Source organism: Nelumbo nucifera, chromosome 1 (assembly GCF_055504915.1).
Source record: "Nelumbo nucifera cultivar China Antique chromosome 1, China Antique-T2T, whole genome shotgun sequence".
Lineage (NCBI taxonomy): Eukaryota > Viridiplantae > Streptophyta > Magnoliopsida > Proteales > Nelumbonaceae > Nelumbo > Nelumbo nucifera.
In genome coordinates, this window is record NC_142649.1 from 158589467 (window position 1) to 158601990 (window position 12524).

General features: G+C 35.6%; 1 protein-coding gene across 1 annotated transcript; it reads left to right on the forward strand.

The window, feature by feature from the left end:
- Positions 1-7839: 7839 nt before the first annotated feature.
- LOC104602847 (multiple organellar RNA editing factor 2, chloroplastic-like) lies at positions 7840-11781 on the forward strand. The gene is made up of 4 exons (XM_010266701.3): positions 7840-8363; positions 8686-8783; positions 8859-8924; positions 11322-11781. The coding sequence occupies exons 1-4, from the start codon at positions 7942-7944 to the stop codon at positions 11462-11464; spliced, it is 729 nt and encodes a 242-aa protein (XP_010265003.1). The 5' UTR covers positions 7840-7941; the 3' UTR covers positions 11465-11781.
- The last annotated feature ends 743 nt before the right edge of the window (positions 11782-12524 follow it).

A 12524-nucleotide genomic window follows, 5' to 3' on the forward strand; every position in this document is an offset into this window, starting at 1 on the left:
GTCAAACACTTTTTTAATTCTTGCCTTAAAGAAGTTTGGGTACATCATAGCCTCAACCCTCAGGGGATGTGTGGTGAGGGTAATTGAGTTGTCAATTCCAATTTGGGTCCTACTTGTTGATATGAAATGATCAATGTTTTCACACACTAGCATCTGCCTTCCAATTTCTCGAAAATCGGTAGATTCCTTCTCATGATTTCGGGCAATGCATTTCTGAATTCTGACCGGAAATGACATGTCCATGCCAATGATGTGCAAACCAATGTTGCTGTGATAGTTGAATGTACTTCAGAAAAAAAAATGTCTCATCATCATTATTTCCATCAAATGTTTTTTCTTGAAAAACTCATTCAGTGATTCCCAATGGGAAGTTATTATTGGGATTTGATTGAATCTAATTTATTGAAACAAATTTATCTTAAGGGCGTTCTTTTGGATTTTGAGAGGGAGAAAGTTGGTCAAATTTCCATTGACCAAGAAAACCTATGTTCATTTTTCAGATTTATGTAGGAATCAATGAAAGTTTATTTTCCTAGGTATCATTTATCTGGTAAGTGATACCCATCCTCTAAGTGGGTAAATTAACTTTTCTATCTTGGGGAAACTTGCCAATACTTTGATGGGACAAAAATGCCTCTTTTAATATTGGAATTTGTATGGTTAAGATGGTCATTGCCTTATTTACATGAGAAATAAAAAAACATAGGTAAATGCACTTACCCGAATAAGTCTTCCCTAGGAAACATTTACTCAGATAAGTGTATTTACCTGGACAAGTGACTTACCGAAAAGCGAACGAGGCATAAATGGTTTGTAAATACTTGGTTTTCTTTTTATTTTTCTTTAGGTTGCATTTAATTCATTGTAAAGGGTAGAAATTTTTGTTTTGTATAGGCCAGATTTAAATTGAGATGTATAATCAAGATTTGACCAATCTGGAATGTGCTATGGATTCAAAATAATAATAATCAATATATGTCTCTCGTGGCTCCCCCTAATAAAATTCGATGTAAAATAAAAACCAAGGACCTTATATCCCTGGATTAGGGGAAAAAAAAAAACCAAACCATTGCCCCATTGGCTATTGGTGAGAGATCAATCCTTGAAACTCCAATTCGGAGAATGGAGGACAAAGGTAAATGAATCTGTATTCCCGATTCAAATGATAAATTCACTCCAAAAAGCTATTATCAGGACACCCGCAAGAAGAATACTTCCAATTTTAATCCCGGTGATAGTAAAATTCTTAAACTCCCTTAGAAATCAAAGGCTCCCCCAAGATGTATTTTGTTTATGTGGCATGTTTTCTGCAAATATGTCCCTGTTAAATCTAAACTGTCATTGTTCAATTCCTCTTTGGATTTTATGTTCTTAATGTCTGGTGAACATGAAGAGACTTTGGCTTATCTTTTCTTCCAGTGCCTTGTAGCAAGACCAAGGTTTCAAATGTCAACATAATATGCCCCATATTATCTATCATATTCAAAGAGTAATTGAAATTTTTTATGTAATATTTCTTTTTATAATTTTAGAGTCAAAAAAATAAATAATAATTAGTTATATTTTATGATCTAATCACAAGGATTGAATATTATATATACATATATGGATGATCTATCATATCTAAAGAGCAATTGAAATTTCTTCTTCAACAATTATTTGTTTGAATATATTGTGCAATGTTTATTTATTTTTTATTTTTTAACATAAAAAATAAACAATTATTTAAATAAGAAATCATTATTAATTTTATTTTCACTTACAAGTTGTGCCAATGCATGTTTTATGGATGGATAGGATAATTGGGCTTTTTCCATCCCTTAAAACTTAAGAATTATAATTTATAAATTATAGTTAAGCACAAGGTTTTTTAATGAAATTATAATTGATTAAGATGTATTTCTTCATAAAACCATTAAAATATATTAATTTAATGTATGTATACCTCATTATGGCCTTATATTTAGTGTTATTAATGTAATTTTATGATTTATTGAAGCATTTATAGTGTTTCCATGTTATCTTAATTTTTTTCTGATACACATGCATATTCAAGGTGCATCCTGATCCGTTTCTTAAAATTGCCTTTTCAGTACACTTGGCGTTTCTGATACTTTGAACCTTGAGCAAGACTTAGATCTCCTTGGGGTTTCAAGTTTGATTATGCAAAAGAAAACAGGTGGACTAAAATTTAAATAGACGTGTCCATGCACACAAAAGATAAGGAGACAATTTTTTTGCATTTTTGGTTAGATGGCAACTACCTTATACTACTTATAGAATGCTTTTTTAAACTACTTATGGAATTCTAAGAACCAGAAAATATTTCATAACCAAAGTACACCCACCCAAGGAGTTTGTATTAGCTACCAATATACAGTGCCAACAACATCCCAACTCGCTATTGCAACAGTACATCCAGAACATCTCCCCCCGTGAATGAAAAGGGGGACGTTCCCAATGTGAGGCTGTAGTGTCCTATTTTTTTTTTTCAGAAAAACAAGCTATTCCAAATGCTCTTCTCTTCTTTTTTTGTTTTTTTAACTCCCAAATCAAAAAAGTTTCATTCATAATAGCAATAGTACAAAGAGAATCAAGCAAGAGAGGAAGAAGGATCATCATTAACTAAAGATAATAACCAGTCAGGACAATTGTAAACAAAAAGACCCTAATCCTGCAATCCTCTCCTACCTAAGGCGTGAGCAATAGTATTAGTTTTTCTGTTGTTAACATACAAAAAGGAGATGTCTAACCCAACTGAAGTATCAAAAATATCTTTAAGAATGAAGAAGACGCCTAGACAAAATCCGAAATCTTCTGATTCACACATTTGATCAAGTTTTGGCAATCTGACTCGAGAATCACTTTCCTGAAGTTGCAACACTCAGCTAACAAAACACCTTGTTTGATTGCACCTCTCGCACTCTAGCACTGAAGATGCTTCCTAACCAAAATCTTCTGGCATGGTCACATGACACCAGGGTGTGGGTTATGGTTTCAAGTTTATTATGGCACAAACAACAGATGTCCATGGGGGAGGATGCTTGTTTTGGCTAAATTAGTGCACACTGCTAGACCGTTATGAATGGCTCTCCAAATAAAAGTTTTCACTTTTGGTTCAATCGGAATAAACCACTGACTTCTGTTGGAAGGATAAATGCTATAGTGTAAAGGATCATTAAGGGATCTAGTTGTAAAGTAGGCTAACCTTACTGAAATCTTGTCATTTGCTGATGGACTCCAAAAGTTTTATCTTGCCAAGTTCCGAGAGCCAAGGGAATAGATCTGCTCTGATTATCTCCATATTCCAAGATCTAAAGGAGGGAGTTATAAGATCCTTTACAAAGGTGGGGGATCCCAAGCCTGGTTTAGGCCCAACTAGTCTATGACTGGGGGTGGTTTGAAGCCAAGGATCATCCCAAATGGAGATCCCCTCACCCTGATTGACAGCCTAGTAGAATCCCTTTTGATTAATTTTCTCCCCTCTAAAATACTCTTTCAATCCCAAGAGCCCCTTCTAGCAAAATTATCCCTTAGAAAGTCCTTTTTCTTTAATATATTTAGCACTTATAACCTTGGCCCAAAGACTTTCTTCCTTTTGCAGCCGATCTCCAAGCTAATTTAGCCAGAAGAGCTAAATTGAAAGAATAGGGGTCACGAATCCCAAGGCCTCCATCAGATTTGTTTCTACAAACTAGGTCCCATCTAAGTCGGGGGATTTTCCTATTTCCACTTGCATTTTCCCCCATCAGAAATCTCTTTAGAGAGCTGGAAGTTCATCACAAATTGATTTGGGGATTAGGAAACATGATATATAATGCATGTAGAAATGACTGTGATGACAAATTTAAGAAGCACTTCTTTGCCTATATGGGAAAGGAGTAAGGCATACCAAGCATTTGATTTTTGAGCCACTCTTTCCATGAGTCCATTAATTTTTTTTTTTTTTTTTTTTTTGAATTGCCAAAGCCAATTGGGAGGCCTAGATACTTGGAAGGCTTTTTCACTTGTTTTATTTGCAAGTTAAAAGCAATTACCCTTCTCAGTCTTGGATGAAGATTTTTATTAAAGAAAACTTCGTATTTTGAGAAGTTCACCATTTCATATTCATAGAGAGTTTCCTTAAGAAATGCCTTGAAGAAAATATAGTTATCATCTGCAAAAAAGAGGTGAGAGATTATAGGACATTGATGATTCGGTTTAATTCTAGAGAGTAATCTCCAAGTTACAAGGTCATTTAGCTTAGCAGATAGCACTTCAAAGCACAAGAGAAAGAGATAAGGGGATAGAGGGTCCCCCTGTCGCAACACTCGCTCAAGACAAAAAGCAGTGCATGGGATTCCATTGACTAATAACTTATAGGAAACTATCGTCATACATTCCATCCCGAAACCCACTTTAGTTAATACTTTTTCTAAGAAGATCCGCTCCATTCTATATCGTAGGATGGATGAGTTCATGTGCAATAAAAATGTTATCATTGATAACTCTTCCTAAAATGAAGGCACTTTGGTTGGTGCTAATGAGCTTGTTTAGCAAGGGCTTTAGTCTATTCTATTAACCAAGACTTTTGCAATTATCTTATACAAAGTGTTACACAGACTACTGATTGGCCTGAAATGAGTTGGAATTTGAAGCTTTTTTATTTTTGGGATTAGAGTGGCATTTAGGTCCCAATCAGTTTTTGAAAAAACTCTTTAACAGCCTGGCAGACATCCTAACCTACCACATCCCAACATTTCTAAGAAAAATGAGTTTGGGAAGTCATCCAGTCTTGAAGCCTTAGAGGGTTCCATCTATATCAGAAACATCCAATTCTTGAACTAGGTTTTCCTCAGGGGTGATTTTCCTTTCACAAACTTCTAGAAGGACCTCAATACCTGAAGGATTACTAGATCTATAAACTTCCTCAAAATGGCTTGAAATGACATATGTAATCTCCTCTTCACCTTCAACCCAAGTCCGAATTTTAGGATTCTTTTGTTGGCTCTCCTTTTTGTGTTCCCATCTCGTAGCTTTATCCAATTAATTCTGGCCCTTTGTGCTCACATTATTTCACCTTAGGTCAACAAGGTGTCTAATTTGGATTCAAGCCTGTTGATTCTATTGTTGGTACTAGATCCTTACCCCCACCCAAAGCCTTTTAAGCTTCTCATTAGGAAGATCCATGGATTGAGGAACATTTTGGGACCAAAAGGTCAAGGGGCCATTTTGTTAACTTTAGTGGAATGTTCAAAGAAAAAAAGAATTTTAACTTTTTTTTTTTTTTTTCTTTTGTGATGGAGCAATCTCTGGTGGCTAATTCTCAACTGAAGTGGTGCTATCTAACAAAACTGATTTCATATTTGCAATAAGTAGTCATTTTGGTATAAAGGAATCAGCCATAGCCATAGGTGCAGATCTCGTTTCAATCTGGAAAGCCTTATGCTTTGATACGGAAGAAAGGTGGAATGAAATTCAAATCTTTTCAGATGTCCTTTTGTTTGTCTAAGCTCTATACGGTAGGGATGCAAAATGAATCGGGTCATGATCTAATCCCTTTCTTTTAGAAAAAAAGTGTTAATTTTATTTAAAATAAGCAAAAGTGACAATTCAAATTTGGTCCTATTTTATTGAATCTAAATCCAATTAGGATCACCCATATCCGACCTTATATATATTAGTTATTTATTTATTTATAAATATATTTATATTATATTTTTGTAATTTTTTATATTATTTACTTTTTTATAAAAAGGCATGTATAAATATGATTAAAATAATTGAAAAAATACTTGCACTTTTTGTTTTTCTTTATGTAGATTATTATGTTATTTCCTTCTAATAAGTTGTTGAATTTTAGAGAAATTAAATCAAATTCGATCATATTCAAATATCATACATCCTTAACATATTCAACCTCAAATAAAATTTTTATCCAATCGAATTGAATTTGGATATACTTGACCCGAATATGATCCAATCTGTTTACATCCCTGCAATTAGGTATGGCAATTTCTACCCTACCTGGTGGTACCCGCTCCTACTCTGCCTTAGACTTGTTCATGGGCCGGGTAGCCTAACAGGTTGGCCCGACCCGACCCATTATAAGTCAGGCTTGGTCATAATTTTAGGCCCGCGGGCTCAGGCTCGAGCTTGACTTTTTTTCGAGTGGGGTACGAGCTTTCTCAATAAAACCTGGCCCGAACTTGAGCCCGACTTGATACTATATAGTAAATAATAAATAAATAAATATATACAATATTTCTTCTTTGTTATTCTTCTCTTTTTTCCAAGTAATAGTGAGATGTTTATTATTTTTGAGTTTTGAAAGTTTTTAATATAAATAAAACACTTTTTATTGAATAAAAAAAGAAAAAAAAATCGATTTTCAAATTTCTGGCTAAGCTCGGGCACAAGACCTAGGGCCGATGGTCTGGCCTGAGTGTATTCTGTTGATACATATACAAGCCCCGCCTGAACCGGCCCATGAACAGGTCTACTTTGCCTTAATGGGACGAAGGAAGGGTTTTAGGATTCTACAACTTGTACAGGTATGGATAGGGTATGATGATAGGCTAAACCCAGCCCGCCCCACCCTGCATATTATTGGAAAGCATATGAGCTTTATGAATTAGGTGTTAAATTTAATAATATTTTGAATTTTATGTGAAGGATAATTAATAGTTTATGTGTTTTTTTACATGTCCTAATCAAATAATTGAAAATTTTGCTATTTGTTCAAGTTATTTTACTTATTTATTGGTTATATATAATAAAAAATTAGATGTGGATTTTAAACTCAACTTGCCTTACCCTTGAATAAAAGGAGAGTAAAGCCTAGGAGAATTTTGCGTTTTTATATACGGGAAGGATTTGGAATTGGGAGAATTAAAGAAATAAATAGGGTTTAGAATTTACAAAACCCTACCGTTGCCGAACAAAAAAATGTTATTCCATGGCAACACTTTTATTGTCTAAAACTCACCATGAGTTTACAACATTTCCCTTAAACTCACAACTTTTCAAAATGTCTAAAACTCACCATGTCAGTAAGTTTTTATTTTCCAAAACTCACCTTCCGTTAGTGCACCGGTAATGTTTCTTAACAGAGGTGTCCATGTCAGCATAAATAATAATTTTCATGACCAAATTACCCTTGAATGATGAATTAGAGGAAAAATGGTCTTTTTTAGTTTTCAATTTTCTTTTTTTTTGCATTTTTATTGTTTTGCTATAACTTTCAATGTTTTTTATAATTTCTGTTTTTTACATTTTTCTATTTTCTACAATCTATAACTTTTTCTGTATTTTTGTTATTTATGTACAATTTCTGTGCTTTTCTATAATTTTTGGTGTTTTTCTACAATTTTTATTTTCTAATTTTGTTTTTCAATTTCTGTAGTTTCTATAATTTGAAAATAATTTTTTATTTTGTTTGCAATTTCTATAATTTTATTATATTTTTTGTAATTTCTATGTTTTTATGTATTTTATATTTAAAAATATTTTTTTGAATCTTTTCCTTTTCATATCTAAATATTAAAATGGTAATATATTAACACCCGTTAATTTATTTTGTATATATTTTAAATTGGTAATATGTTAACGCCTGTTAGTCTATTTAATAGAAATTCTGATAACTAATAGTGAGTTTTAACTTCTTACCTTGTTACCTTGTATTGGCAGCACAATTAAAATTTAAAAAAGAAAAACAAAAAACAAAAAACAAAAAGCAAAAGTTGTCGTTTGTAAATATCATGTTAATACATCCGGCTCAGAGCATGGCCCAGATAATGATTTTTTTTTTTTTTTTCAGCCCCAAAGTATCTGCAATGTACGCTATAAATACACCCTAAACCCTGGCCATTGGGAGTTTGGGACCGAAGACGGAACAGTGGACACCTTACGCGTTGAGTCACTTCTCACTCCTCAAACCCTATCTCTTCTGTGGCTACGACAATGGCAGCAGCCGTAGCTCGAGCCGTCGCATCGTCTCGCTGCTCAAAACCTGCGCTATTCCTCTCTAAACGCTTCTTTGCTTCTTCTTCCACTTCTTTCGCAGGTTCCCCGCCACTACCCGGCTTTGTCCGGAATAGGCGTCCTTCGTCACTGCTCTCGCACTCAATCCGAGTTGTCGCGCCAAGCGCGTTAAGGTTGAACCCTATTCGATGCAGGGTGCAGCGATCTGGAGACTCGGCGTATTCGCCGTTGAACTCGTCTTCCAACTTTAGTGACAGGCCGCCGACGGAGATGGCGCCGCTCTTTCCTGGCTGCGACTACGAGCACTGGCTCATCGTTATGGATAAGCCCGGCGGCGAGGGTGCCACGAAGCAGCAGATGATCGACTGTTACATCCAAACCCTAGCCAAGGTTGTCGGAAGGTAAAGAACACGATAGAGTCAGGCAGAACGGAATGATATTGTAGTTGCTGAAGTCAGGATTTATTTCTCTTGGGGATTTTAGATAATGAATTTCGTGAACTAAAGAAACCGCTTAGTTGCTTTGTTTTTTTATGGGTGATTGGATCAATTGTTATCTCGTAGGGTTGAAGCTCAGTAGGTTCTGCAACTTTTAATCATTTCAACAAGTTAATCATTCCTTCTTTTTATTGGTTGTTAGAAAATATTTGCAATGAGGCCTCATTCCATCTCGTGTTTGTTCTTTTGTCATTTTGGTTTTTCTTTTACTGTTACAAAATCTCAGTGAAGAAGAAGCAAAGAAGAAGATATACAATGTATCATGCGAGAGATATTTTGGCTTCGGATGTGAGATTGATGAGGAAACATCAAATAAACTCGAAGGTTTGTATTGAATGGTCAACTATCACAATTATGTTGTGGCACTGCAAATTTGACAAATTTTCTTCTCCTATGTAGGTCTCCCTGGTGTTCTGTTTGTGCTTCCTGATTCTTACGTCGATGCTGAGAACAAAGATTACGGAGGTAAGACTTAAACAATAAGAGGATTTAAAACATTAATTTGATCATCATGAATTATCCATTGTTCATCTTTGTTAGTATAATGTGCTATGTTTTATTGATTTATGCTTAGGTTTATAACATTTATGTGCATGTATTATTGTTTATATATTTGCCTGGATTTCATATTTACTTTTCTACACTTCGGGCAGTCTATACCTAGTTGTCGTTTAGTTCTGCAACTTTTTTAGTTCACCTTACTTTCCATTGGCTGATGTTGAAGTTAGGAATACCTAATCAAGATAGACAACTATTAGTGCATCCTCTGGCTTGGTATGCCCAGGTTCTTCAATTCCATTTACTATGTTAATGTCAAAGATATTAGGGGATATTAGTATGATATTCTTGATATTCTTGTCTTTCATATGATTAGTAGCTATGGATGTGTTTACTTATAGTAATGTGCAATTGTTCAAATGCTTACGAGTAGTAAAGAAAATATATATTTAGAGCTTTGAAGCTCCTATGGTGTAGTAAAAATTCAGGAGTATAATATGTTTTTGAAAGTCTAATGTTCTTTCTGTAGTCTAATTGTGGATGAAATTGAACTGCCCTTATCTAAACGAGACTTGGACATTGTCATGGAAAGGTTACATTACATAGTTGAAACATGTTAATAAAAACATAGGGGGATTATAAAATGTGCTAACAATCCTTTTTTGGCAAAATTCCAAACTGTTAGCTAGAAATCCCTGCTTTGAATCATAACAATATGATTTCTCTTTTTAGAAAATCACAGCATCTGTGGTATAAATTTTTGCTTTTCGATTATTGGAGGTGTAGTTGTCAATGTGTCGAGGGCATGAAGCACTATATGTGACGGGAGAGGTATTCTTGATAAATATTTCTTACTTGGTGATGGAGCAAACCAATCATGTTTGTATATTCCATTGTAAACGTCACAAAAAGAGCTCAGAAATGTTGATGGTCTTCCTTCTGGAAATTCCTCCATTGATGGGTGGTCTCATATTCCATTGCCTTGGGGAGCAGCATTGCTGCTATTGCGTCTTGGGACTGGCCATGAGACATACATTCATATGCTGTTTTATTCTTGATAGAAAAAAAAAAGATGGAGAATTGGGAATCAGGCATTTTTAGTGCAGGTAAATGTTTGAGGTGCTTTATGTGATGGGGGAGGTATTCTTGATCATGATCTCCTTTACTTGCTCTGATGGAGCAAACATAATCATGTTTGTTTATTCCACGTAGATGTCACAAAAAGCGATCAGAAACATTGGTCTTCCCTTCTGGGAAGTCTTCTGTTGATGGGTGATCTCATATTCTATCTTCTTAGGGAAGAGCATTGCTTCAATTACCTCTTGGAACTAGCCATGAGGCATACGTTCTTTTTTTGTCATTTGTTTTTAAACAGAAAATGGGTAAGCCTATTGTTTGTCTTAAACTAATCTGCAATTTAAAACCTCGTGATCACAAGTATTAAATGTGACAAGGAAAGTAATTATCAACTTAGGAATGGCAACGAGGCGGGGACAGGGAAGCCTCTCCCCATCCCCGACTCCCTGCTAACATGGACAAGGTTATCCCCATCCCCGCAAGGATCTTCACTCCCTGTGATTTTTTATAATGTCAATCATTTTGTTTTTGTTTTTTATTTTTTTTAAAAATAATATAATTAAAATTTACAATCCTATTAAAAAAGATTAAAACATATTCAACCATATTTTTAAAAATATTAATATTTATATTTATGTGTGTGTATACAATATATTAGTGGGGATCCCACGGGGCAGGGAGTGCTCTCCCTGTCCCCACTAGCGGGGTCCAACCCATTCTGTGTGTATGGGTTCACAGCTACATGATTTCTGATTTGCCATTCCATTCTGTTCAGTGCCATATCCATTAAACTATAGAATTTTTCTCTATTTCAACCATTGCCCATTTTGGTCTGCCGACTCTTCTACCCTCATCAACTTTTGTCACAGATCACCTCTCATTACCGGTACATAGATGGTCTTCTCTTGCATGTGACCAACCAAACCATCTTAGTCTTGGTCTACGTTCCCACATTTTATTACCTATTGGAGCTGCTCTAGGTTCCTTCAAATGAATTCATTTCTGATATGTAGCTATCGTGCTGAACTATGGGTTTTCTCAGTCCATCTGGGGAAGGTAGAAGATCCCTCCAAGAGCAATGAACATACTGCTTTGGGCTTCTCGATCAAATCAAGTTGCAGATGAGTATAAATGAAACATGATGTGTAGTTAAAAACTTTTCAGGACATGACACTAACCGAAAATTATGCAGTTAGAAACAGAATTGGAGTTGTTAATCATATTAGAGCTCAGAAATATCATGATGCCCTTTCCTTGGATTTCTTACGCAGTTTTATTTGTTTGCAGCTGAACTGTTCGTGAATGGAGAGATAGTGCAAAGATCCCCAGAAAGACAGAGGAGGGTGGAGCCGGTGCCCCAGAGAGCTCAGGACAGACCCAGATACAATGATAGAACCAGATATGTGAGGCGTAGAGAAAACCAGCGCTAGATGCACACGCCAGTTGATGGTATAGCTTGTGGGCAGGAAGAGATAAATAAGCCTCCCCCTATGAGTTGAAGCAGCAGATTGAGGTTGAGTGACGCATCTTCTTGAGAGAGTCTGAGAATGCATGCAACCTAGGGAACTTGAATTATGTAATATGTATCAGCAGCTGACAGAGTTACATTGCATATTGGTGATTATATTTTGGTATTGATAGAAAATATGTTGGTACTGCACTCTGATGTACAGTGAGGGGTTGCTAATTCTAAGAGCTTAAGAATTTTAATTTTCATCGACAGTAAAATTACAACTTGTTTGTTGTCTCGTCTCCTCTTGCCCCTTGGTACTGTTACTCTTCCTTTTTCCCTGGTTTTACTATTAACGCCCTTTCTCGGCCTTCCCTGTCTACCCACAAAAATGACGACGCGGGTTTCAAATTCATTTCTCACCAAACAAAGTCCCTACTCCACTAGTCCAGCTATAATCTCTAGTCGTCTCAGTTCTCACGAGTCGCTTCTGCCTTCTGGTTGTTGAATGTCATCATGGAGACTCGTGGTTGCTGCTGCTGCATTTTAGTAAATGATTTCCAAGTTGGTGGTGTTGAGTACGAGGGGATTAGATTTTGTATTCGTATTTTCCCGTCTCCGGCAAGGCAACGGTTAAGGGTTAACATAACATAACAAATTAACAATGGGTGCCGCCTGCCGGTGGTATTAATTATCATCAACGTAGTCGTAGAGTTACGTGTTGCACTTTCAGGCAGCAGGATCAAAGACGGACAAAAATTGGCTGATGAACCAGAATGAGCGGCTGGTTGGTCTTTCGTCTCACCATTCTATATACTATACCATCATTTCTCATTAATAATGCTTCTTTGCCGTGTCAAATACCATGTAATCTTCTTAAGTTGGTTTTGTGCCACTTGTCAATGCACTTGTGCTTCAATTATTTTTTTGAAAACTCTTAAGATATATATATCTGGTCTGGACTCTCGTTATTGGGGCTTGTTTGGAGCTGCTATTGGCTGGCTAAATTTAAGATATACTTGTACTACTAGTATTTTGCC

Coding starts and splice junctions, on each gene's coding strand:
- LOC104602847 (XM_010266701.3), top strand. CDS start 7,942: ATGGCAGCAGCCGTAGCTCGAGCCGTCGCATCGTCTCGCTGCTCAAAA. Junction 8,784..8,858: donor AACATCAAATAAACTCGAAG/GTTTGTATTGAA, acceptor TCTCCTATGTAG/GTCTCCCTGGTGTTCTGTTT. Junction 8,925..11,321: donor TGAGAACAAAGATTACGGAG/GTAAGACTTAAA, acceptor ATTTGTTTGCAG/CTGAACTGTTCGTGAATGGA.